At 46.3% G+C, this 27,822-nt stretch overlaps 1 protein-coding gene across 4 annotated transcripts; it reads left to right on the forward strand.

Moving 5' to 3' along the window:
• Positions 1 to 279: 279 nt before the first annotated feature.
• MANBAL (mannosidase beta like) lies at positions 280 to 27,096 on the forward strand. Of its 4 annotated transcripts, none has more exons than XM_024743286.1 (3): positions 280 to 324; positions 10,358 to 10,566; positions 26,131 to 27,096. In XM_024743286.1, exons 2-3 carry the CDS (start codon positions 10,417 to 10,419, stop codon positions 26,236 to 26,238), a joined length of 258 nt encoding a protein of 85 aa, XP_024599054.1. In that variant the 5' UTR covers positions 280 to 324; positions 10,358 to 10,416; the 3' UTR covers positions 26,239 to 27,096. The 4 variants fall into 4 exon arrangements, with proteins under 4 accessions (XP_024599054.1, XP_024599053.1, XP_024599057.1 ...); XM_024743285.1 differs by having other exon boundaries at positions 314 to 388; XM_024743289.1 differs by lacking the exon at positions 280 to 324 and adding an exon at positions 366 to 388 and having other exon boundaries at positions 10,361 to 10,566.
• The last annotated feature ends 726 nt before the right edge of the window (positions 27,097 to 27,822 follow it).

Raw genomic sequence — 27,822 nt, forward strand, 5'->3', positions numbered from 1 at the left:
TACACCTGAAACTTACACAACATTGTAGATCTACTTCAAAAATAAAAAAGGCTTCTATAAATGTGTATAAACATTTGCTGAAATGGGCTGTGATAAAGGGGCTTGAAGAATCGACGGTGTCTGGATCTCACTTCCGTAGTCCTCTGCGTCCAGCTCAAACCCACTGGGTTGGGACAAAGGTCTGACAAAGCCCAGCGGCCCGGATCCACCAACCGTAGCAACGAGGGCGGTCGGAGCTGAGACCGCTGGTTGCTCACGAACGTCACTTCCGGGACCGAGGTCGCAAGGAACCACTTCCGGGGGCGCGGTGCGGCGGCGCTGGAGGTGAGTGCGGTGACGCGGTGGCCGGTCCCGGGCTTCGGGGCGGGGTAGAGTCGCAGATGCTGAGGTACGGAGAGGGGCTTAAGCTCGGGCGCCGCGGGCGGCGCTGTTCTGCCGGCCCGGGGGCTACTCCGTGCGCGGCGAATAACTTCCTGGGTCGCTCTTTCGGAAGTTACTTGGGAGGGGAGTTTGAGTCCCAGGGGGGCGGAGAGCCTGTCTTGCTGTCCCTCAGTGCTTTAGTTCTGAGCAGAGCCAGAGCTCGGTGCTCCTCACAGTTGTGACTTGGCCTTTCTTCCCACTGACGGAGGTTTAGGAGGAGCCAGAGCCTTGGAGTCAGTCTGGCTGGGGTTTGACCCCTGAGTGTACCCCTATTGCTGTGTAACCGTGGGCGAGCTCTGGTTGCCTCTCTGGTTCTCAGTTTCCTCCTCTGTAAAATGGGCGCATAGGGTTAATCTGAGGATTAAATGAGTTGGTGAATGCAAGGCGCTTAGTAAATGCACAGTGCGCGTTCGCTGATTTATTTCTTTTTAAGGGAAGTGGGAAATGTGTATGTGAAACCTCACTTTTTAAGTGGTGGCAACAAATTCGGATTTAATAATTACATTTTGTAGGACATCTGCCCACCAGCTTCAGCCTACTGGCTACCAGTTTTGACTGCTCTAGGAGATGGCTTATCTTTTCATAGGACAAAATTCTAACCCAGTTTTGAGCAGTTTTGGGGAATTTGTTGTAATGGGACGGGTCTAGGTATACAGCCCATGGCTGTAAGGCAGTAATTCCTGACACTGATTTTCTGTACCCCAGTCTGTTTCCTTTGAATTCTCAGGACAGAATTTTTTTTTTTTGTGGTACGCGGGCCTCTCACTGTTGTGGCCTCTCCCGTTGTGGAGCACAGGCTCCGGACGCACAGGCTCAGCGGCCATGGCTCACAGGCCCAGCCGCTCCGCGGCATGTGGGATCTTCCCGGACCGGGGCACGAACCTGTGTCCTCTGCATCGGCAGGCGGACTCTCAACCACTGCGCCACCAGGGAAGCCCCAGGACAGAATTTTTGAATCACTTCATTAGAAGCCAATGATCCCCTACCAACATCCTTGGAATCTGTTTCTTTAAATCTAAGAGAAGACTTAGTTTCTATATGCTAAGTCTGGACAGCTATACATGTCTCAGGGGTTATTTATTTATTTTGAAATAGTGACTTTTTTTCTAATAAACTTTTTATTTGAGAACTATTTTATTTATTATTAATTAATTTATTTTTATTTTGGGGGGGGCTGTGTTGAGGCTATGTGCGGGCTTTCTCTAGTTGCGGCGAGTGGAGGCTACTCTTCTTTGTGGTGCGCGGGCTTCTCATTGCGGTGGCTTCTCTTGTTGTGGAGCACGGGCTCTAGGCGCGCGGGCTTAGTTGCTCCGCGGCATGTGGGATCTTCCCGGACCAGGGCTCGAACCCATGTTCCCTGCGTTGGCAGGCGGATTTTTAACCTCTGCGCCACCAGGGAAGTCCCGAGAACAATTTTAGATTTACAGAATTATTGTGAAGATGCTGCAGTGAGTTCCCATATATCTCCCACACAGTTTTCCCTATTATTAACATTTTACATTAGTATAATACTTTTGTCACAATTAATGAACCGATATCAGTACATTATTATTAACTAAAGTCCATGGGCTCTTCAGATTTGCTCAGTTTTCTCCTAATGTCCTTTTTCTGTTTCAGGATTCCACATTACATTTAGTCGTGTCTCCTTGGGCTTCTAGGACTGTGATAGAAGTCCTCAGACTTATCTCATTTAGATAAACTTGACAGTTTTGAGTATTACTGGTCAGATACCTTGTAAAATGACCCTCAGCTGGGATTTGTCTGGTGTTTTTCTTATGATGAGATTGGAGTTATAGGTTTGGGGGAGGAAGACCACAGAGGTAAAGTGCCATTCTCATCATATCACATCAAGGGTATATACTTTCAATATAAGTTACCACAGTTGATGTTAACCCAGATCACTAGCTTGAGGTAGTCAAGTTCTTCCACTGTAAAGTTACTCCCCTTCCCCCACTTTTCCATATTGTACTCTTGGAAGGAAGTCATTATGCACAGCCCATGCTTAAGGAGTGTGGAATTATACGTCATACTTTAAGACAGATTATCTACATAAATTATTTGAAATTCTCCATGGGAAATTTGTGTATTTATTAAATCATTTATATCAGTATAGTCTTGGATATTTCTTTTCATACTTTGGGTTATAATCCAGTACTACTTAATTTATTTTGTTGTCCAGATTGTTCTGGCTTTGGCGATTGGGAGCTCTTTGAAGTGGCTTCTATATCCCTTTGACATATCCCGATCAATGTGTTTTGGGTTTTTTGAACACTTTCTTACTTTCTGTTACAGGTTCATCTTATGTATTTCCTGCTTCAGTCCTAGAGTTAACCATTTCTCCCAGGAGCCCTGGTTCCTTTTATTGGGGAATGGTATCAGACACCAATATCTGGGTGCTAGGTGTGCTCACTGCTACTGGTATGCCCTGTTTCTGGGCTCTCTCAGCAAAAGAGCAAGAGATGTATGTGTGTAGACTAATCTCCCTCTTCTTCTCCTCTCCCTTTCTACATATATATATATATATACACACACACACACACACATTTATATATATAAATATGTAGCCTTCTGTATCTATATTAATCTAAATATGAGTTTATACTGATGTCTGCAACACTCTTCCATTTCACATGGATCATTCTAGCCTCCTCTGTCTTAACTGTAACCTTCTACTCCAACTGTAACAAACCTAGCTCCCACCATCTACCATCCATTTACTTAATTGTTCAATTCCAGTGTACATGTATAGTTGTTTTAGAATTGGTAACCTGTATCCCATGTGGGAAACAACTTTATTAACTAGAGTACAGTGACATATACAGTTCCTTTTGCCTTTAGCCTTACAAACTCCATCCATTTCCAAAGTTACTGAGGTCAGCACCTGATTCCCCCTACCCCTTCAGTGAAATCACTTCATCCATTTCTAATACATTTAGATTCAGAATGTCACATTCTGCATTCCATCCTGGATACCTAAATGATTTTTTTTTAAATTCATGTACATTAAAGTTTACTCTTTGTGCTGTAAAGTTTGCTGGGTCTTAGTTGCAGCACGCAGGCTGTTCGTTGTGGTGTACAGGCTTCTCTAGTTGCAGGGCGCAGGCTTCTCTAGTTGTGGCGCGCAGACTTAGTTGCCCTGAGGCATGTCGGATCTTAGTTCCCCGACCAGGGATCGAACCCGCGTCCCCTGCATTGGAAGGCAGATTCTTAACCACTGGACCCCAGGGAAGTCCAGTTCTATGGGTTTTGACAAATGCTTAATGTCTTGTATTCACCATTACAGTATCATACAGAATAGTTTCACCTTCAGGTCTTATTTTCAATTTCTCTCTTTCAGATTTCATCTCAGAAATCTTGTTGGCCCTCTCTTCAAAATATATCTACAACCTGAGAATTTACCGCCTCTACTGATACCTAGTGCAAGTGTGTCTTTTTGACTATTATATGATAGCCTCTTAACTGGTTTCCCTGTTTCCACTCTTGCCCCTCTACATTCTGTTCTCAACACAGCAGCCACAGGGACCATTTAAAAATGAGTCAGATCATGTCGTTTCTTTGCTAAGAACCTTCCAGTGGCTCCCCTTTGACCTAGCGTTCTACTGATCCTACACAGCTGCTCACTCTACTCTCTTCTCCTTGGTCATAAAGTTCATTCCTGCCTCAGGACCTTATCCTTTGCTGTTTCTTCACCTTGGGGTACCTAATAGGAATTGAATTGACTTGTTCTTTCACTTTTTTCTTGCCTCTGCTGAAATGACACCTTCTCAAGAGAGGCCTTTCCCTGACTACCTCATATAAAATAGCACCCCTTATCTCCCTATTTATATTTCTGATAATACTGCTGCCATTACATATCTATATGTGTGTGTTTGAGTGCCTCCGATTGGATGAAAACTCCATGGCAGGACCTAGAATGATGCTCAGTAAATATGTGTCCAGTGAATGAATGCTTCAGACCACTGGTATCTGGCATTCACAGATGAGCCTCAAGGGGTCTGATAACCTTATGAAATTATTTGCCATGTTTGATAATAAATGGCTCTGTACTTTTTATGAAATTCTGGTGGGGGTATGAGTTTCCCCTCATGTGTAAAAACCTTTGCTCTTAAGCAAGTCTGGAGCATCACAGGGCTAGAGACCTAGCGGGATGTTCAGCGTTGCCCTGACTCACTGGTAGAGCCTAAGCAAGCACCGTGCCTCTCTGCTCCCCCTCCTCCTTGTTAAATGAGGCTGTTGGTTGGGGCATCTGCTCTTACTTTAAAGGTGGGAAACAACCATAGGTTTCATCAGTTACCAAATATCTGAGTCAGGCCCTGGAAGAAACTCAAGATGGACCCTGGGTCCCTGCTGTCCAGGAGCTTATAGTGGAGCAAGTAAAAACATTAGACTGTGTAGTATTTCTCAAACAATAAGAAATACATTTTGAATTTTGACCCAGAACATCCTTGCTTGGATGTAGATGGATATAACTAGTTAAAAAAAAAAAAAGCTTCAGGACACAATACTCACCCTTACTGATATGATATTTTCTATTGTCATTTACTTAATTAATTAAAGTACTGGTTAATAAAATTAAAGAGGAAAAAATGTCAGCTGCAGCCCCCTTAATGGTTTCCATGGCTCACAAATTGGCCACAGCCTGCAGTTTGAAAACCATTGACCACCAGCTAAGTTTCAGTCGTACCCACCAGCCAGTTTGAATCCTAACTTTGCCACTTCTCAGCCAAGTAATCCCAGGGTAGGCCATGTAACCTCTCCCAAGCCTCGGTTTCCTCATCCTCATTAGTAATACCCGCCTCCCAGAGTGGTTGTGAAATGAATGAGATGCTGACTGCAAAGTGCTGTGCACATCTGGCAAATGATTTGCTTACCGCTACTGCTGTGACAGTGTCGGGGGTGGGGTGGAAGGAGCAAAGCCTGTCAAGGAGTCTGAGGGATAAGAGCCTCCTTGTTGGGAGCTGAAGGATGAGTAGGACTCTTGTGACTTCTGTATTCAGGAAAGGAAAACCCAGAAATCCTGGCAGGCAGACTGGGAAGTAAAGCATAGGGGTACAGAGAAAATTAGACAGGAGTTCTAAAGCAGACACAAGATGTGTAGAGCATTTTATGTTTTCCAGAACTTTATTACAACCACCCTCTGGTTGTACCTGTGCTGTCCAATGTGGGAGTCCTCTAGCCACATGCAACTATTTATAAATAAAGTAAAATGAAAATGAAAAATTCAGTTCCTTAAGCCTCATTTAAGTGCTTAATAGCCACATGGGGCTGGTGACTACCATATTGGAGAACAGAAGTATAGAACATTTCCATCATTGCAGAAAGTTCTCTTGGGCAGCATTTCATTAGACCCTATAAAAGCCTTGTGAGAGGAGTAGATAGGCATGGATTTTTCTTTTAGATTGTATTCAGTTTTTTCAATGATATTCCCCCCACAATTAAAACTTATGAGCCCTTCACTTTAACAGCAACTATTTACATTTTCTTTAGCCAGTGAAATCATAGTTTATACATGGCTGCAGTCAGTGTTTATGTAATTATTTTCTTTTTTCATTTAATATAATTTTGCAAAGGTTTTCTGCTGACCTGATACACCACATACGTACTTGCCATTTTAGCCAACAGGGACTATCCCGTGATGTATCATAATTGGGTTAACTGCTTCTTTATTGTTGGAAACTTTAGTTCCTTCCTGCTTTTCAGTATTATGAATAGCACTGCCATGAACTTTTTTGTACCTGAAGCCTTTTTCTTCTTTTGAATTGTTTCCTTACTGTAGATTCTAGGAAGTGAGTTATTCAGTCAAAAGGATATAATCACTTTTATGGCTCTTGTTATATTGCCTAATTGCCATTAAAAAAAAAAGCCTAAATGCATTATAGCTTTAATAGATGTTATTGTTGTCGTTTGGCTCCTGAGAACATCAAGTCTGTAGGAGGTCAAGAGATTGGCCCAAAGTGTAGCTAATTGCTGATAGAAGCAGGGTTTGTGCCCCCCCCCCACTCTTGGCCCCATGTTTTTATTGTACTACAGATATTCTTAACAATGTTGCTGTGAGTAACACTATATAAATCTAAGTATTGATAAGCCCACTAGGCTTGTTACAGCCTTAAATGTAAAGTTTAGGGCCAAGGGCATTTTAAAAAAGTGTATATTTATGAGGTGCAACTGTGAAGAAATGAGAGAACTTTTTTATACCTTGCTATTCACATGGTGTAAGGATATAGTGTCTTGTCTGGGCTGTACGTTTCCTCCAGTAAAGCTGTTCTTGCAACAGCCTTGGAATTCACTTCAGGGCCAGTTTCTGAGCCACCCCAAACAATCTGCCTAGGGTCTGAGCGTCATAACCTTGTGTTTGACCAAAAATGGTATTCCTGGGCTTGAGGCTCCACCTGATTCACCACACTTGGATCCAGATGATGTTGGGTTCCTTCCAGAAATCAAATCCTTCCTGGGAGGATGAAGATCTGCCAGCTCTGAGGATTTTGGGGGGGAAAAAAAAGTGAGCCTCAGGCTTTGAAAGCCATTCACAAAGGACACAGAAGTGGTGGGAAACAGTGGCCACCTTGTCAGCTCGGGCACATCACCTTCCTAAGTGACTAGGTTGAAAGGTAGACAAATACGCATTTGCACAAACCCCAGTCTGTTCACATGGAAGGTTGTTTCTGTCATCCTTTAGTGACTCCTCCTTCATGTTGGAAAAATGTTGCAAAGCAGTGAAGCCGCAGAGCCAAAGTGAAGGAAGGTTTTAGGATAGTCTCTTAACCCAGAGCCATCCATAGGAATATAATGCAGGCCGTGTGTGTAATTTAAAATTTTCTAGTAGCCACATTTAGAAAGTAAAAAGAAACAGGTACAATTTGTGTGTGTGGGTGGTAAGATATCCATAACATAAAATTTACCATTTTAACCATTTTTAAGTGTACAGTGTGTGTAACCATCACCACTGTTTCCAGAACTTTTTCATTATTCCAGACTGAAACTCTGTACTCATTAAACAATGACTCCCTATTGCCCCTCCTCCAGCCCCAGTAACCTATATTCTAGTTTCTGTCTCTACGAATTTACCAATTCTAGGTACCTAATGAGTGGGATCATACAATACTTGTCCTTTTCTGTCAGGTTTATTTCATTTAGCATGTTTTCAAGGTTCATCCATGTAGCATGTATCAGAATTTCATTCATTTTAGTAGCTGAATGTCCTTTGTCTATACCACATTTTGTTTATCCATTCATCTGTTGATAGACTCTTGGTTGTTTCCATCTTCTGGCTATTGTGAATAGTGTAGCTGTGAACATTGGTGTACAAGTATCTGAGTCCATGCTTTCAGCTCTGTTGGGTATATACCTAGGGGTGGAATTGCTGGATCATATGGTAATTCTATGTTTAACTTTTTTAGAAATTGCCACACTGTTTTCCAGTATGTCTTTTCACTCTCTTGATAGTGCCCTTTGATGCACAAAAGTTTTTAATTCTGACGAAGTCCAATTTATTTTTTCTTTTGTTGCCTGTGGTTTGGTGTCACATCTAAGAAGTCATTGCCAAATTCAATGTCGTGAAGACTCCTCCTATGTTTTCTTCTATAAGTTTAATAGTTTTAGCTCTTAAGTTTAGTTCTTTGATCCATTTTGAGTTAATTTTTGTATACGGTGTAAGATAAGGGTTCAGTTCATTCTTTTGCATGTGGATATCCAATTTTCCCAGCACTATTTCTTGACAAGACTATCCTTCCCCATTGGATGGTCTTGGCACCCTTGTTCAGAAATCAGTTGACTATATATGTGAGGATTTACTTCTGGGCTCTTCATTCCGTTCCATTGGCCTAGATCCTTATGCCAGTATCACACTGTTTTGATTATTGTAGCTTTATACTAAGTTTTGAAATCAGAAAATGAATCCTCCAGCTTAGTTCTTTTTCAGCATCTGATGAAATTAATAATTTATTTAACCCAGTATATTATTTCAACATGCAGTTAGTATAAAACACTGTTAATGAGATATTTTATTGATATGTTCTTTTTTTAAAAATTAATTTATTTTTATTTTTATTTATTTTTGGCTGCATTGGGTCTTTGTTGCCACACACGGGCTTTCTGTATTTGCAGTGAGCAGGGGCTACTCTTCATTGCAGTGCACAGGCTTCTCATTGCGGTGGCTTCTCTTTTTGCGGAGCATGGGCTCTAGGCGTGTGGGCTTCAGTAGTTGTGGCATGCGGGCTCTAGAGCTCAGACTCAGTAGTAGTGGTGCACGGGCTTAGTTGCTCCGCATGTGGGATCTTCCCGGACCAGGGCTCGAACCCATGTCCCCTGCATTGGCAGGCGGATTCTTAACCACTGCGCCACCAGGGAAGCCCTATTGATACATTCTTATGTTTATACTACCTTCTAAATTGAGTGTGGACCTAACTGAACAGCCATCTCAGTTTGGACTAGCTGTGTTTCAACTCTCCATAGCCACATGTGGCTCAGGGCCACCATATTGGACAGCTCAGATTTAGTGGAAAGTTGCTTTGTGGCACAGATCCCTGAAAACACAAAGGGCTTTGGAGTCAGGTGGGCCTGGTTCCCCAGTAAGTTTTCCCCTTTCTCACTGGGGTGGGCCAAAGGAAGCCACTCGTGGGTGCTGTGGTAGAGGGGGAGCAGTTCAGTCCTACCAGGGTAGGAGGAGGGCAGTAAGAAAGACATGCTGGGGAGGTGGGGCACGAGCTCAGCCTTGGAGGTAGATTAGGGGCTTCGCCAAGCAGTCGTAATGGGAAAGGGCATTCTTGGCAGAGTGTGCCACTTGGGTAGAGGCCCAGGATTTGAAAGAGCTCAGTGCTCTTGGAGAATTACAGGCAGGTCTTTCAGCTCGACCAGGGTATTAGGAGTGGGAGACTCTGGTGAAGTGAGAGACTAGAGAGGTGGGTTGAGACCGGACCTGCCCACCACTGCCCCTGTTGTCCATGTCCCGAGCATCTCTTATTTGGGTTACTGGTAGTAGCTCCCTCACTGGTCTCCCTATGTCCACTCTGCACCCCCCCACACCCCGTTTAAAATGTAAATCAGGGAATTCCCTGGTGGTCCAGTGGTTAGGACTCTGCTTCCACTGCGAGGGGCCCGGGTTCAGTCCCTGGTCGGGGAACTAAGATCCCACAAGCCATGTGGTGTGGCCAAAAAAAAAAAAAGTGTAAATCAGATTATGTCACTTTTCTGCCCAAAACCCTTCTGTGGCTTTACATTTTGCTCAATCAAATCAGAAATGTTAGGGTCCTACAAGGTCAGTCGCCACTCCTTCTGATTTCACCTTCTTCTACTCTCCGTCCTGTATGCCCCTCTGACCATTTTGGACTCATATCCCTGCCCTGAGGCCTCTACACTTGCTTTTCTCTCTGCCTGGAATATGCTTCCCTGAGATTCTCCACTGGCTCAGTCTCATACTTCCTATCTCTGTCACTTCATTCCTGTCTCTTCTTCAGAGAGGCCCTTCCTGTCACCCTATACAAAGTAAAATGATGCCCTTCTGAAGCTTTTTTCAAAACAGTTATCACTAGATGGCATGTCCCATCTGGATGTGTTCTTTGTCCGCCTCTGCCCCGAGAGAGCAGGAATTTGTCTGTTTTACTCTTCAGTGCTTGGTGTTCAATAAGTATTTGTTGAATGAATGACTGGATGTATAAATGAACAAATAAATAAAACTTGAAACAGAGCAGGCCTTCAGCAAAGGTATGTTGATTTGAGATTTTTGTTGAAATGTTTGCATTTATTTATTTATCTCCTGTAACTTCATTTTTGGAAAAATTTCAAACGTACAAAAAAGTTGAAAGAATGGTCCAGTGACTCTCCATGTTAACATTTCATCGCAGTTGCTTTATATATTCTTGCATGTATGTGGGTGTGTTGGTGGAAGTGAAACCATTTAAACGTCAGTTGTAGAAACATGACATTAACTCTTTGCATTTAGAAGTTGGCTCTGGAGAGTGGTGAATCGGAGGGGACCTCAGGCAGCAGGCAGCTGGGGCCATGGCCTCCGACCTGGACTTCTCCCCTCCCGAGGTGCCTGAACCCACATTCCTGGAGAACCTGCTGCGATATGGACTCTTCCTGGGGGCCATCTTCCAGCTCATCTGTGTACTGGCCATCATTGTACCCATTCCCAAGTCCCACGAGGCGGTGAGTCCTTCCCTGTGAGCCTCCGCTCCTCAGACTGGGTTCTAGGTACTGAAAATAGATATCACAGCAATGAAGGCTAGCAGGGATTACGCGGGGCTTTATTGATTTAGAGTGTCCCTAAATTCCCACCTGGTGGCATTGGGCCATATGGTTCATACCTTATTTGTTCACATGTGCGTTAAGCAGATTTTTATTTAGCACATACTTACTGTGTGTCAGACTCTGCTGAAAGATGTGGTGTGTGCCCTCAAGGAACTTCTAGTCTTTGGGCAAAGGGCAGATATGAAACAAATACACATGTTTCCCTGAGAAGTACAGAGTACTGTGAGGGTGTATAACAAGGGGGAAGGACCTAATCTTACACTGGGGCAGGGGCTGGGTTGTCCCCCCTCCCCCAAGGAGTGTAAGGACATGAGGAATGAAGGAATGGTCTAGGAACTGAATGCAGGTGACTGTGGCCAGAGCACAGAAAGGACACGATGAGAACAGCCAGAGGAGTGGCGGGTCCCCAGGGGTTTTAAGGAAGAGAGTGACACGATCAGATTGGCTTTCTTGTTGTTTTGACTCTTGTTCTATAGGTCTCTGTATTCTGTAGCTCTGTACCCTCCTTCCACCACCCCACTCGCAATTTTCTCACGACCTTGGTTTGCTGGAGAAAGCAGGTCATTGTCATGTGCCACATCCACATCCAGGATTTGGCTGATTGCTTCTCATTTGACATGTTTCCTTGTTCCCCATATCTCCTATCAACAAGAAATTCAGTTTAGAGGCTTGATTCGATTCAGATCAAGTTATTTAGTGAGAGCACATCATAGCTAGTGCTGTGTACTTCTTATTCCGTGTCATCAATCAGCACTTGGTGTCTGGTTATCACACAGAGATTCTAAGATATCTGTGGGTTCAGGTGATAATAGCTGATCCCTCTGTTATAAAATCTTCATTTTATAACTGTCACCTAAATGGTTTTAGCATCCACTGATCATTGCTTAGATCCATTATTTCCTTTGGCCTTTATTAGCTGGAATTCTTCAATGAAGAAGACCTTTTCCTCATCCCTATATGGTTACTCTGAAATGCTGTTCATAGTAAAAAGCAGGATAAATGCTTGGTTCTTTCCCTTTATTAGTGTTCAGAATAGTGAGTTTGGGCTCTCGCAACCTCCAATCTTGACCAATGAAGCTTTGATTTTCAGTGGGAACCCCATCAAGTTGTATGAAATATTGTCTACCAAGGAAACCCATTAGAGACTCATTGCCTAGGGTTTTACTGGGGACAGGTCACATAAGCACCCTCTGCCTAGCACAAACCAAAATTCAAGACTTCCAGCAAGAAAGCAGGTATTCAGCATAAACCATATTGTTTCCAGAAACAGGTTAGGCATAGTGAGCCATTCTTTTTTTTTTAGATTTTTTTTGTTTTTTTGATGTGGACCATTTTTAAAGTCTTTATTGAATTTGTTACAGTTTTGCTTCTGTTTTATGTTTTGGTTTTTTGGCCACAAGGCATGTGGGATCTTAGCTCCCTGACCAGGGATCGAACCCATACCCCTTGCATTGGAAGGTGAAGTCTTAACCACTGGACTGCCAGGGAAGTCCCATAGTGAACCATTCTTATCAATTCTGGGAATTGTGGGAACCACCCAAAATCCAGTTTCCCAGATGCCAGCCAAAGACCACCCTTGCAAGCTGGCTTTTCTACGGATAGCCATTTTCTTTTCTTTCTTTCTTCTTCTTTTTTTAATGTAAACTCTATTCTGCACATCTACAGCATACTTATTATAGTTTTCAAATAATTATGTGTTTTTTTCTCTACTAACAGTAAGACTCAGAGTGAAATTTATGATTTCTTTGTGGTTCTTTTTGGGCCCCAAAATATGTCCCATAATTCAGAGTACTATGTTTAGTAAAGTCTTTTCTTCACATAAGTATACTCCCACCATCACATACATTAATTTGCCTCAATTTGTTTTTAATTTTTAGAGGTTTTTCCTTTTGATTTAATTTAAATATTATATAAAACTTTTATATACAACATTTCCCAAAGTTAAAACTACATAACAGGATAGAATCACAGAAGTTTCCTTTAATCTCAATATCTTCCACCCTTTTCCCTTTCTCCCTTGATAGGCAACCATTTTTATTTTGATTTATCCCTCCTTTGTTTCTCTTTGAAGAAGTACGCAAATGGATATGTGTGCCTGATATTTATTTATTCATTTATTTTCTCCCTTTGATGCACAAAAGATAGCATCCTACTAAACACAGTTTTACATGTTTCTGTTTTTACTTAACGATATACAGTATATTCTAAAGATACCTATCTTGGAGATGACTGTGGCCCAGAGATCCTGCTGGTGTAACTGGGAGGAACCCTGGCAAAGGGGCAAGCTTGGGGTGGGGATGGGGAAGGAGCATGCTGGGTTCAGTTTTGAATAGGTGCTTTTAAGATGTCCAGGTGATTCTGTCAAGTAGGTAGTTGCATCTGCCGGTCTGTATCAGGAGGAGGGTCTGTGCTGAGTGTTGATCAACATTTGAGAGTCAATAAGATGTAATTAAAGCCATGAGAGAGGATGAGGTCTCTTAAAAGGGAATGTGGAATAAGATGGGGAGAGCCTTGAGGAGCTCCAGCATTCAGGGAACCAGCAGGGAGGAACAGCCAGCAAAGGTGGGGAAAACCTTGGTGAACACAGATAGGCACGTGGGCTCTGGATTGTTCTGTTCATCTACATTTCTTGTTTTGGGGTTTTGGGGAGGTCGTGATTGGAGTTTTTCTGCCCACAATTGTATCACACTCTACAGACGTAATCCTTGTGCCCTGTGGCTCTGTCCTCACAGATGCAGCGTGCTGCCGGGCATTATAAATAACAAACATTTTTATCGTCATTGGCCACTGATGAAGCCTGCCAAGAGTCCCGAGGGAGGGAGGTGGTGAATGTTCTTGTTTTACAGGCAGAGATGTAGTCAGAGGTGTGTGGCCTTACGGAGAGCCACAGCTCACCTCCTGTTGTATTCTTAACCCTTTGAGGCTAGCCATAGAGGCCCAGGTCCATTTATCAAACTTTCAGAAAAAGGGGTGCCCTTTACTGATCTCTGAGGATTTTAGTGACATCTTAGGTCAAGGTCTTTCAAGGCAGGGGGTTGACAAAGGGCTCCACAGTATGCTTCACCCCCGCCCCCGCAGCCAACCCTGCCGTTTAGACATTTAGAGGTTAATTTTGGACAACAACCTCATCTTTTATAATATTTTTATTATTACTTTTTTATTGAAGTATAATTGATGTACAATATTATGTAAGTTACAGGGGTACAACATAGTGATTCATAGTGTTTAGAGGTTATACTCCATTTATAGTTATAAAATATTGGCTATATTCCCTGTGTTGTACAATATATTCTCGTAGCTTATTTATTTTATACATAATAGTTTGTACTTCTTAATCCGCTACCCCTAACTTGCCCCTCCCTTCTTCCCTCTTCCTACTGGTAACTGCTAGTTTGTTCTCTATATCTGTGGGTCTGCTTCTTTTCTGTTATATTCACTAGTTTGTTTTATTTTTTAGATTCCATATATAAGTGATATCATATAGTATTTGTCTTTCTCTGTCTGACGTATTTCATTTAGCGAAATACCCTCCAGGTCTGTGCATGTTGTTGTGAATGGCAAAATTTCATTCTTTCTCATGGCTGAGTAGTATTCCATCAAATATATTTTATATACCACATCTTTATCCATTCATCTATTGATGGACAGTTAGGTTGCTTCCATATGTTGGCAATTGTAAATAATACTGCTGTGAACACTGGGGTGCATGTATCTTTTCAAATTAATGTTTTGTTTTGTGTTTTTTTTGGATATATACCCAGGAGTGGCATTGCTGGGTTGTATGGTAGTTCTGTTTTCATTTTTTTGAGAAAACCTCCATACTGTTTTCCACAGTGGCCAATTTACATTTCCACAAAGAGTGTACAAGTGTTCCCATTTTTCCACATCCTTGCCAACATTTGTCATTTGTGTCCTTTTTTTTTCTTCTTTGTGTGTGTGTTCTTTTTGATGATAGCCATTCTGACAGGTGTGAGGTGATATCTCATTGCAGTTTTTTTTTTTTTTTTGCGGTACGCGGGCCTCTCACTGTTTTTGGCCTCTCGCGTTGCGGAGCACAGGCTCTGGACACGCAGGCTCAGCGGCCATGGCTCACGGGCCCAGCCGCTCCGCGGCATGTGGGATCTTCCCGGACCGGGGCACAAACCCGTGTCCCCTGCATCGGCAGGCGGACTCTCAACCACTGCGCCACCAGGGAAGCCCCTCATTGCGGTTTTGATTTGCATTTCTGTGATTAGTGATGTTGAGCATCTTTTCATGTGTCTGTTAGCCATCTGCATGTCCTCTTTGGAAAAACGTGCCCATTTTTTAATCGGGTTCTTTATTTTGTTGATGTTGAGTTGTATGAGCTGTTTATATATTTTGGATATTAACCCCTTATTGGTTATATCATTTGCAAATATTTTCTCCCATTCAGTAAGTTGTCTTTTCATTTTGTTGATGGTTTCCTTTGCTGTGCAAAAGCTTTTAAGTTTAATTAGGTCTCATTTGTTTATTTTTGCTTTTATTTCCTTTGCTTTAGGAGACAGATGTAAAAAAATATTGCTATAATTTATGTCAAAGAATGTTCTGTCTGTGTTTTCCTCTAGAAGTTTTATGGTTTCCAATGTTACATTTAAGTCTTTCAGCCATTTTTAGTTTATTTTTGTATATGGAGTTAGAGAATGCTCTAATTTCATTCTTTTACATGTAGCTGCCCAGTTTTCCCAGCAGCATTTATTGAAGAAATTGTCTTGTCTCCTGTATATATTCTTGCCTCCTTTGTTGTAAATTAATTGACCATAAGAGTGTGGGTTTATTTCTAGGCTGTCTGTTCTGTTCCATTGATCTATGTGGCTCTTTTTGTGCCATTACCATACTGTGTTTTGTTGGGGTTTTTTTGTGGTATGCGGGCCTCTCACTGCTGTGGCCTCTCCCATTGTGGAGCACAGGCTCTGGACGCGCAGGCTCAGCGGCCATGGCTCACGGGCCTAGCCGCTCCGCGGCATGTGGGATCTTCCTGGGCCGGGGCACGAACCCGTGTCCCCTGCATCAACAGGCAGACTCTCAACCACTGTGCCACCAGGGAAGCCCCCATACTGTTTTGATTACTGCAATTTTGTAGTATAATCTGAAGTCAGGGAGTGTGATTCCTCCAGCTCTGTTCTTTTTTCTCAAGATTGTTTTGGCTATTTGGGGTCTTTTGTGTTGTCATGCAAGTTTTAAAATTATTTGTTCTGTGAAAAATGCCCCTGGTAGTTTGATTTCATTGATTCTGTAGATTGCCTTGGGTAATATGATCATTTTAACAATATTAATTCTTCCAATCCAAGAGCATGGGATATCTTTCCATCAGTTTGAGTCATCATCCATATCTTTTATCAGTGTCTTATAGTTTTCCAAGTACAGGTCTTTTACCTCCTTAGGTAGGTTTATTCTTAGATACTTTATTCTTTTTGATGTGATGGGAAATGGGATAACAATCCTTAATTTCTCTTTCTGATAGTTCATTGTTAGTGTATAGAAATACAACAGATTTCTGTGTATTAATTTTATATTCTGCAACTTTATCAGATTCATTGATGAGCTCTAGCAGTTTTCTGGTGGTGTCTTTAGGATTTTTCTATCTATAGTATCATGTCATCTGCAAACAGTGACAGTTTTACTTCTTCTTTTCCAATGTGGATTCCTTTTATTTCTTTTTCTAGTCTGATTGCTGTGGCTAGGACTTCCAATACTGTGTTGGATAAAAGTGGCGAGAGTGGGCATCCGTGTCTTGTTCCTGATCTTAGAGGAAATGCTTTCAGCTTTTCACCATTGAGTATGACATTAGCTGTGGGTTTGTCATATATGGCCTTTATGAGGTTGAGTTATGTTCCCTCTGTGCCCACTTTCTGGAGAGTTTTTTGTCATATATGGATGTTGAATTTTGTCAAAAGCTTTCTCTGCATCTATTGAGATGATCATATGGTTTTTCTCCTTCAGTTTGTTAATATGGGTTATCACATTGATTGATTTGCAGATATTGAAAAATCCTTGCATCCCTGGGATAAATCCCACTTGATCATGGTGTAGGATGCTTGGATTCAGTTTGCTAATGTTTTGTTGAGGATTTTTGCATCTATATTCATCAGTGATATTGGCCTGTAATTTTCTTTATTTGTGATATCTTTGTCTGGTTTTGGTATCAACAACCTCATCTTTTAAAATATAAGTGTGGTACAGACTATCTCATTTTCATTTATCTTGAAGTTTAGAGGAGTAAGGCTCACACAAGCGAATTGTCTTTGTAACTGAAGGTTACTGTATTACATTTTTTTGTTTTTGTTTCTGTTTTTGTTTGTTAGTTTTTCAATGGATCAGTAGCAAAAAATATAGTATCATTAATTTAACTTTTTATTGATGCACCATGCCGGCAAATGGTCCTCAATTATTCAGGGATTCACTGCCAGCTTTCCTCTGCATGCCCCCTTTTCTTACTCCCCGAACTATTAAATAAATGGAAAGGAAAAACAGTATTCTGTGTGTATAAGCAGTCTTACAAAGAGAGGGTGAGTGCTAAGACTGTGCTTAGAGGTTGTGCTTAGTAGCAAGCTGGGATTCGGAATTTGGATGGGGAGGGAAAAAGAAAGGGATTTTAACTTGGGGCTGGGGAGCTCTTAGGGCAGAGGGGGACAGCTGTGGGGACTCTAGGCAGCCTTAGGGCAGGAGGGAGGTCCCTGAAAGTGGAAGGTGGCAAGGAGGTGGGAGAAGGTGGACCCAGAGAACAATCTTGCTCTCTGTCACTTCACTTAGGGCAAAATCACCCCTCTTGCTTAGCCTATAGAAGCAAGGTTTATTAGTGGCTTTTTGGGTCAGAAGATAATATTTTTGGCTCCAGATGATGGGAAAGGCTTTGAAAAGCAAAAGAATGTCTTTCCTGTTGTTCTAGTGAGCTGATTTTTTGCAACTAGTTTATGACTTCAGTATTTCAATACTTAGCAGATTATTTGAAAGCTCTTTTGGGGGTAATCAGGGAGGAAAAAAAGGAACACATAGAAATGCTTCCCACCCCACCCCCTTTCTTTTCCATAGTAGGAGCAAGAACTAATTCATAAAATTAAAACCAAAGTCCCTAGAATCCTAAGCCAAATGAGAACATTTTCTCATTGACACCTCATTAAACTAAAACCGGAGACAAACATTTGTTTGAGCCTGATTGAGGCCTGGGTCACACTTAATCCAAGCATTTTCCTGTAGGCTAGGTTCAAAAATATAAGAAGGTAGATCCTTGTACTGTTTCTGTCTATTCCAGGATGCAGCTGTGTTTCATCTCTCATGCCCAGTCTGATTGTTTGTATGGTGGCCATGGTGGAAAGGATTCTGGGGCTGCTTCTAGGCTCCAGAGTAAAGAAATTATTCATTGATGTCTGCCTTGAGCAAGGGACTGGGGAGTGGTAGCGTGAATTGCCTGTCCTTGGGCTGGTGCATGTTTCTCTATCTGGCTGCGCCCACCTGGGGAATTTTCAAAGGCCTGGGCTGTACCTATAGAGATTCTGATTCCATTGTTCTCTGAAGCCTTGGATCAGTGTTTTCTTAAAGTGCCCAGGTGATTCTGTTATGTAGCCACTGTTCTGGTCCTTAGACCGTTTCCCTGAAGCACAAACCAATTTGGGGAGGACAGGAGGTGTTCAGTTCTACGTGTGTTAAGTTTGTAATAATAACATGACATCCAAATGGGAAAGAAAGAGCCAGTGAGAATTTGGGGAGGGAGACCTGGGAATTATTTTAACCAACATAGTATTATTTCTTGAAACCCTGAGAATGAGTTGCTAAGCTTTTCAAGGGAAATGAAGATTCAGGGAAGGCCTGAACTTGGGGCATGCCCAACCTTGAGGTAGTTTCTGTGCAATGTAGAGGTGCTGAAAAGATGTGGGTGCTCTGCCAGAGCAGGGATGCACCTGGGCCTCTGGAAGGAGTGGGCACCAGGGGCCCCATCACTCACCGTCTGCTTCCCCTCTGCCTCCCCTTCTGTTCATCTCCTGTCTCTTACTTCTCTTGCCCTGCTTCCTCTGCTCACTGTCCCTGGGGTAAGATGAAACATGGCCACTAACAGCTCCCAAAGTTTACATCTTTCAGCTGCAGCATCTGGAGGCTGCCTTTCTGCTTGGTCCCAGTTCCAAATTCCCTAGAGAAGGCACTGTAGCTGACCCAGCTTGGGACTGCTCTGGCCAGTGTGAGGGAGGGGAGCATCCTGTGGTGTGACCTCTAGGGGTGGAGGGGAAGGTCATTTCCCAAAGGGACAGGAGTGCTGTGCAGACAAAGCTGGGGGTCTCCATTCCTTTAGCTCTCTTGGAGATGGGCAGACTAGTGGGCAGAGGGCTAGGAGACTGTGGTCTCCCTGAAAACCCCCGAGTGGTTCAAGGAGGGCACAGAGATTGGGCAACAACGGCTGAGTGATGGAGGGAAAGGCTGCTGCTCAATGTGACAGTGATGCTGTGTTCAGGCTGCTCTTCTTCAAAGTTTGGTTTCAGGAGAACTGAGTTCTTACTAGGGAGTTCCCAGATCCCTAGGGCATCCCTAGGGCATCCCTAGATAAAGACTGCAGAAGTCTGTGAGCTCCCTGCAGTTGTGTGCAAAAATGGGATGTTTTCATGTTTAGGCATATTTTCTGGGAGCATAGTCCATTGCTTTTCTCAAAGTGGAGAGCAGCAATTTTAACGAGATGGGAGCCAAATTCCAGGAGTGAAAGAGTAGGTAGTGAGGAAGTAAAGGTCGGGAGCCCTTCTGCCCCTTCCCCACAGCCTGCCTGAGCTTCCTCCCAAGCCTCTTTTGTATCTTTTTCTGCCCAGAATGTTGATCCAGTCAACGCTAAGCAAGCAGGTGTTGACTTTTAGTGCAGTGACTCACGTAGCAGGTAGTATTAGTTCATCAGGCAATTAGTCGTTCCTAGTAGTTTAAATGCTGACTATTCTCATGTCTTCATATGTTTATTTCACATCTGCCCAGCCAGATGCCAGCCCCTGGGCAGGAACCTTCACTTCCACCCTGCCGTCTTTGCGTGATTGCCTCAGTCTCTTCTGTTGAAAGCTCAGAAACTGGGTTCCATCAGTTTCCTTAGAAAGAGACTGTTTTGGCTCTTAGAACTGGGAATTTCAAGGCACACCTGGGTTCAGAAGGTCGCAAGGTCTTCAGGGCTCTGTCTCTCCATCTCCTGCCTCTCTAGGAGTGTTGGGTTCATTCTGAGGCCCTTGCCACGTGTCAGGAGGATACAGCAGCCCCAGTCTGTGTCCTTATCGCTCATGATTTACAAGCAAGAGAAGCCATTTCTCTGCCTATGCTCACTTTCCAGATCTCATGGAAAGCCTCTGCTTGGCTCTGGCTTGGCCACATGTCTGTACTTTGCCCCATAGGTGGGAAGGGGCATTGGGTCCATTTCTGGCCAGACCACATTATTCTGGCCACTCCTGTGGTCACAGTGACTCGGAGTCCCCCAGAACCACATGGGACAGGGAAAGGGCATGGCCCCGATGGAGAGTGGGTGCTGGGCAGACAAAGACAGCTGATGCCCAGCACTGTGATCCGGCAGAGGAGAGCTCACCAGAATTGATGGCAGGAGTGGTGGCTTTCTATGTGATGCCCACATAGACTTCACTGTCAACCAGAAAGCCCTGCAGTGTTTGGAGCCCTGAAAGGGATGGAGCCTTCCTGGGGGCAGCGGGGCAGTGGCCTAGATGTTCAGGGGGTCTTGATTTTAAACCAGGCCCCCGATTGCCAGCGAAGGCTGCCGTAGTAAATAATTAACTTGGGCAGGTACATACCCATTCTCAACACCTCAGGAGACAGTCTCGCAGAACCAACTTTGCAGTTCTGCCCTGTTTTTTTTTTTTTAAGCTTGGGAGGCGTTTGCAGTTGAATTGGGCGGCAGGGTGTTTTTTGCTTAACAAGCAGTTCTTGAGAGACTGCTGTGCGGTGGGCAGGGCAAAGGTCTAAACATGGTCTCGAGATGTGTACCGGCTCATGGGAGTGATGGCGGAATACACACGGAGCCGCAGACCAGCCGGTGGGCAGGGCCTGCGGTAGTGCTGAATCGTGTCTGGAATGAGCTCCCCGGGCTGTTCTCTCTAATCACAGTTCTCCTCGCCTGCCAAGCGCATCCTGGACTCTGTCTCCGTTCGCCTTGTGGAGCCCACATGGACGGCCTCCCCGGCTTGGTTTCAGCTAGTCCTGTCCTCCTCTCAAGGCCAGTGCTAGTCCCAGCCCCGCAAGGTGTCCCAGCCCCCACCCTACCCAGTGCCTCGGGCAAGAGCGTGCAGCAGGACGAGCCAGAGTTTCAGCACTGGGCGCCTTCCCCTCCCTGAGCCCGTGTCCCAAGCTGGAATAGGAGGGCGTTCATGCCCAACCCACGTCATTCTTGAGGATCAAGTGAGGCAAGGTGCGTGAGGCTACCTGAGCATGGCACAGTGGTCTTCTTTCCCTGGACCATTTTAGAGGAAAGAAGAGTTTCAGTCTGTGTAGAATGACATTTTGTCCTGATTTATTGGACTAAATACACACTGAACTGTATAGTGGAAATCATAAAATTCTGTGTGCTTTCCGTGCTGGAGGAGATTTGATGCATTGTGGCACATATTCGATTATTTGAATCTGATGAATAGCAGCAGTTTTCTGGCCTTGTAAGTGGCTGTGGAGCTGCTTCATTATTGATGAGGGCTGTGTCACAGAGAACACCTCCGCAGACCCAGGAGCCACCTGGTGGGCTGGGGAGTGGGGGGTGGTTTCTTTTACTCCCCAAAGTGAGATTGCTGAGGGAACTGAAAATTTGCTTCAGAGGAAGCGCGATTGAAAGGTGGGGCCGCAGTGTTCAGGGTCTGCCGTCTGCCTGGCTTGTACCAGCAGCGTGCATTTGAAGAGAAATTAAGTCAGCCATTTATTGAGTCATTCTTACCAGCTAAGAATTAGGAGCTACACCTCTGTGTGGCTAGGACCTCAGCGTCCGAATCACGTGTGTAACCGCTGCCTTTGCTTCCCTGTCCCTTGGGGGGAAGGCGGATGTGCCCCACTGGGTTAGTTGGGATGTCTTGGCGAACCTCAGTTTCCTTGCTTGTAAAATGGGGCTCACGGAGATGGGCTTATCAGGGTGATGGGAGGCTGAGCAGCCGATGTTTGTGAAGCGCCCACGTGGTGCAGATCATGAAGTGTGCGTCCTTTTCTTCATTACCCTGCGCTGCCCGGCACAGAGGCTGCATGCACTGGGCACAGATAGATTGGTGACAGGTGCTGAGCACCTGTGCAGAGCATGAAAGGGAACAGAGCATCTGGGAGATACTGGCTGGCCAGTAGCCCAGAAGTGACAGGGTGGGCTGCATGAGAGGGCATGCCCGGGGACAGGGCCAAGGCTGCAGTGGAATAGCTCTGGAGGCCACTCGAGGGTTCTTGGAATCTGATTTATACAAATAGGGACACCTGGAGGTTCTTGGAATCTGTCTTATACCAAGAGGGAACCAGCAACACGTTTAAAGGAGAAAACAGACTGGTCAGGACGGTCGTCTTAGAAGAATAGGCTCTGAAAGCAGTGTGGTGGGTGGTGAGGAAAACCTTGGGAGGGGGAGGCAGGAGACTGGGGGCTCTGAACCGGCTCAGTAGTGTGTGTCCAGAGAGGGACCGGGCAGAGTTGAGAGCCGCATGGAAAGCAGAGTGGACCGGCCACGGGGACAGATGGGATGTGGAGGCACACAGGGAATGGCGAGAACTCAGAGATGGCTCGGCGGTGTCTAGCTTGGGTAACTGGGTGGGTGACGATGCCAGAAACTGAGCTGGGGTAGAGAGGAGGAGATCTGGGTTGAGGAGGAGACAGATAATGTGCTCAGATGACTCAGTGACTGTACTCTGTCCACGCGCCCACAGAGAGCTGCTCTCAACTGTAGGAGCAAAGCCTGACTCGAGGAGTGCTAACCCACTTCCCTGACTCCTGCCACAAGCAAGGGGGTTCTGAATGACCCAGCAGCAGGATCCGGAACAAACTGTGATTGTCATTCCACAGTCACCTGTGCTTCTAGGCGCTGCTAACTAGGGAGAAAGTAGATGTCACAGTTAACTCTAATTCTTGGTTGCCATCAGCGCCGAGGTCCCTAGGAAACCCGGGAGAGGCTATACCATACAGCCACTGAGAGCTTAGGTTCATCCTGGCCCTGCCGCTTGCCAGCTGAGACCTTAGGCAGGTCACATAACCTCTCTGAGTGTCTCTTCTTTCGTCTATCAAATGGGGCTCGTTATGGCCCTTTGTGAGGCAAAAATAAGATATATCCAGGCCTCAGAACACAGGGCCTGGCATGTTGTAAATAATACTAGCAGCTGTTGTGGCTGTTATTATTAGTATTCTTATTGGTGGCTATATCTAGCCATGCTTTAGGATATGAATATTGGGTTTAAAATCTGCTGTGTCCTCTCTACTTATGGGAAAAGTGAGGCTTAGTCTAAAGTGTTCCATCTTCATGATGATGAACAGCAGTGAAGTTCCCATGCTTATGGGAGATCTTGTGTTTTCTTTCATTTCATTCATTCATTCATTCATTCAGGAACAATTGAAGCTGTCCAAGGACTAGTAGGGGATACCATCATGAGCACATATAGCTTAGTGCTAAATGAGTGGCATTGTAAGGTTCCTGGGTGCCTGGGGCGTAGGGGTGGAGGAGGGGATGCACCTGCTGGAGGAAGAGGAGCAGAGGAGGAAGGCTAGACAGTGAGTAGCAGCCCTTGGGCTGGGCCAAACCATGGGGAAAGGTTTACTGGGTGGCCAAGGAAAGGAGGGTGCTCCTCTTGTTTAGGGGTGAGCAGCAGAAGCCCTGGGGCCTGGCCCAGTGTGAGGGGTGGAGGAGAGCTCAGGGGAGGCTGGCGAGGTGGTCTCCTTAAGCTGCCATCCCAGAAGCAGGACATGAGACTGTGGGTGATGGAAGCCACTGGAAGGTATAAGGTGGGGGGATCTGCATTTTAGAAAAATTCTTTTGGCAGGTGCACAAGGCATGGCATAGAGAGAGCAGGGAGGCTGGTTGGCAGTGGGGGAACTGAAGTAGGGCCTTTGATGCTCAAGAGAGTGGCCAGGTCAAGGTGGAGGAGGTCTAAGCAGCAGGACTTGGTGACTGATTGGATGGAGGGGAGGAGGGGGAGGGTGGGGTTGCCAGGACCCTGGTTGCTATGACCATGGGTGGGGAGGAGGGCCAGGCCAGATGGAGATGGGGCCATGCACCTACACCTGAGTTGTAGGTGCCTGGGAGGTGCCACTTCCAGTCATCTGACAGCTGGGTCAGGAGAGAGGTCTGGGAGGTGACAGAAAGGATGAGGTGAATGAGAGAAGGTCTGTGGCATAAGGGAAGTAAGGGAAGCACTGGGGACACAGCTGCGCGTCCTCATCTCTGGATTCTGAACTGGCCCCACTGAAACCAAAGGAGGCGCCCAGCTTGAGCTCAGAGGGGGGCTCCATCCCTGGAGATCCTGGTGGGCCTCGGCAAGTTCCCTGTGCATAAACGCTTTGTCTAATCAGGCCCTGTTTGCCCAGGGCATGCAGGGACTGACTGGTTTCCACTGGCCGCACAGGTACTGCGCTGGGGATGGTTTCCAGCTCCCAAAGTCTGCAAAGGCATTGTGCCCTGTGGGGTTTGCCTTAAACAGTAGCCTTCCTGCTGGGCTCTGCAGCCATCAGCCTGTGCACTTGACACGCTGGCTCCTCTGAGGTTTTGTTTTGTCTGTTTGTTTTTCTAATGGGCTAACTTTTTACTTTTCTTTCTTTCTTTTTTTTTTTTTGCCAAGTTACAAAAACAGTATCAGCACAAGGGGACAGGCTGGGGAAGTCCAGAGCGCAATCAGAGACCTGGCCAGGGGAGGGGCCGGTCCCCTGGTTATCTTGGGAAGATCCCCCATGGGTGCCTGGGACTGGGCTGGGCCTTTACACCTGGTGTCTCAGCTGGCAGGCGGGCAAGGTGGAGAGCAGACAATGATGGCCGATAAGAGGGAGCTGACAGACCTTTGGACTGGGCCTTAGGTAGGGACCGCCCCGCCACAGCCATGGTCCTGCCTCTTCTGTCTGACGGAGACTCGAGGCTGGGGCCAGGGGCTGACGGTGAGCAGGGAAGGACAGAGAGTAAGGGAAGCTGGCAGCTCGGAGCTGGCCAATTAAACATGAAGAAATACTTTTCTAGAAACAGCGTGCTCCCTCCTCGTATTCTTAGTGTGCTATTGGTTTTCCCATTTTTAACAAAAGAACACAAGTACCGAAAACAGTTCCTTACTGTTAGTGCTGGGGGCAGCGGGGGTGGGGGTCAGGGCACCTGAATAAAGGGGCAGCCACTGCTCAGCCCGTTTCTTCCATGAGGGGGTTTGGGGCCAATGTCACTGGATGTTTAAAGTTTTCAAGGAAAGCAAGGACTCCAGATCGAATGGGAAATCTCCCAGTTGGCTCAGATTCTTAAAAATAAACACTGCAGGCCAAGTGAAGTCTGCCTGTGGGCCGGACGAGGCCTATGGACTGTGGCTCATGTTCTCTGGGCTCGATGGGACTCTGTTAACATCCTGCCTGGCCGTGGTACGGTGTGATTTATCACCCAGGGAGGAGGGGACACCCGACGGGACTCAGGCCACTCCAGAGTCTCCTGTGACATGAGCCTGTGAGGCTGTGACAGGCCGAGTCCCTTCCCCAGAGTCCACTTTCTTTATCAGCTCAGTGAAGGCCAGGGCTGGCTCTGTGGTTTTGAACCTTTTTTCAGCAGCAGAACCTTTGTTTAAACCAAATCTTACAGGGAACAAATCACAATGTACATGACAGATAAAAACCAGGGCTGTCGCAGATGTAGGGAGGGTCTGGAGTTCTGCCCTGAGGCTGCCCTCTCCCCTTTCCCACAGGGCACCTCTGCCAGGCGCCGCAGGGCTCTGTGTGGTGGCCGCCCGGGCGCGCTTTCCACCCTTCCCTGCCCCAGCCTCTGTGCTTGAATGGGCGGAGGAGAGTAGCAGGGCCAGCAGGAGAGCAAGCCACAGTAGGTCTGCCCAGAGCCGGCTCCCCGCCCGCATTCTGCCCAGTCCCTGCCCACCGTGGCCCGCCGGCTGCAGGGTGCATTTGCACTTACTGGGGGCTTTCCATGCGTTTTTGCCTCCTCACATCAGCCCTCCAAATTGTGCACCACTGTTTCCATATCACAGGTGGGTAAGCCAAGACTTTGAAAGGGGAAGGGTGTTGCCCACAAGGTCACTTGACTGGAACTGGGGGAGCCTCGATTCCTCCAGGACTGTGAGACTCCAAAGGCTGCCTCCTCCCCTCGGGCCTCCTCCCTTATCCTTTACCTGCTCCCCGGGGACAGTCCCAAAACATGTGGATCCTGGGGCCTGGCAGTGACGGTTTCCATCCCTTGTGTCTCTGCGGCACGCTTCCGTTTGCAAAGTCCCCTCAGACATGATCTCATTTTGCTGGTGTCAGGCTTGATTTGTCTAAGCAGGACTCTCCTTTCTGTCACCACACAGGAGGCAGAACCATCTGAGCCCCGAAGTGCGGAGGTGACGAGGAAGCCCAAGGCCACTGCTCCTTCTGCAAACAAGAGACCCAAGAAGGAGGCCAAGAAGAAGCGGTAGAAGAGGCGGCCTGTGGAGCCCAGTGGGCGGGCAAGGGCCTTGGGGGCAGCCCTCCTGGGGCTTAACGTTCTGTTCCCTCACTTTATCCCGGGCTCAGGGTCTGAGGTGGCTGGGACGCCCTCTGACCACAGAGATCTGGACAGTCACGATAGTTCCCAGGGCCCGGTGGGCAGACCACCACTTCCTCCTTCTTCTGCTTCCATGATGGTTTAGGGCCAAGGGGACTAAAACACCCTGTGAGCAGAGACTGTCTTGGAAGTCTCTTCAGAAGTTGGGTCAGCTCACAGAGTTGCATTTTCCTACTGAATCCTCGTGTCCTGCCTCTAGTCACCCACGTCGTAGATTTTACACTGCATTTTCGAGTCATTATCTGATGCTGACAAGCCCCGCCCATCTCCCGTTATCTCTGCCCCCGCAGATCAGATCTGCTAATCAGTCACCTTTGTCTCTGCTTGTGCAGATGGAGCTGGGCCAGGCCTCCCCTGTTTGTCTAGGTCAAGGCGCCAAAGCCACTGCAGTGCTAGGGGTCCCACTAGTGCAACAGCCAGGCCTGAAAGATGCCTGGAGTGAGAGCCAGTGGAAGACCCAGCCAGGGTGATGCCCCATCCTCCTCCAGCACATGGAAGGGATTTGGCTGAATGAGCGTGTTTTCTTGGGCCCAGACTTCCTGAGCATCTGAAATGGGGGAGGGCTTGTCAATCTCAGACCACCCTCTTTTCAGCCCATTATAGCACATTCAACGTGTACCTTTTGGCTTCTGTCTGTGCCCCCTCCCACACCCCCAGTTCTTTCAGGCCCTGACCCGTGAGGAAAAGTCATTTGGGGAAGTAAACGTTAATAAACGGCCCCACACGCTGAGCTGCCTGTGTGTCGCCTGCGCTGATGGGGAGCGCTGGTCCCTCCCCTGCGGGGTGCGGGAAGGGTGCACCCCCAGAGAAGTGGGACAATGGGGCCGGGGATGGCCGGAGCGGGGGCCGTCTGGTCAGAGCAGCTCCGGGACGAATTTTAGGAAGGGTCCAGCCAACTGCTTCGTGTGGCCCTTAGTCACTGGAAATGCGGTGAACGTCCATGCGTGTGTCAGAGTTTCCACTGGGGCCGGGCCCCTCTCAGTCCCTGGTTCCTGCTGCCTGAGGAAGACTCTGCTTGTCTTTAAAGCAGCTTGAGGAAAACTGAGTTGGAGGCCTTACGTGGCATGGGGTGGGTCACACAGGTCCTGTCACGTGCCCTGAATCAGCCACCAAGGAGAAGCCTCGATCTATGGTACCTCTGAACGCCTGGCTGGTTTACAGTTTGCCGAACACTTTCCCAAATGTTGTCACAACTGATGAGGTGGAACTTAAGGGATGGGCATGTGTCATCTCCCTTTTAGAGACGGGAGACTGAAGTCCTGATGACTTGAGAATGCCAGAACTCAGACTTGGGCCCAGTCCTTGGCCCTTTTTTCAACATTTAACAAATATTCAGTGAGTGTCAGCAGGCTGGTGCTGTGATGGGCCAGCCTGCCACGGAGGGCCTGGCAGGATCCCAGCACCCCAGGTTTTAGGAGGAGCCCGGGGACTGGAGTACCTGCACAACAAAGGGCCA

This window comes from Neophocaena asiaeorientalis, unplaced genomic scaffold (assembly GCF_003031525.2).
Source record: "Neophocaena asiaeorientalis asiaeorientalis breed wild unplaced genomic scaffold, Neophocaena_asiaeorientalis_V1.1 scaffold82, whole genome shotgun sequence".
Taxonomy (NCBI): Eukaryota; Metazoa; Chordata; class Mammalia; order Artiodactyla; family Phocoenidae; genus Neophocaena; species Neophocaena asiaeorientalis.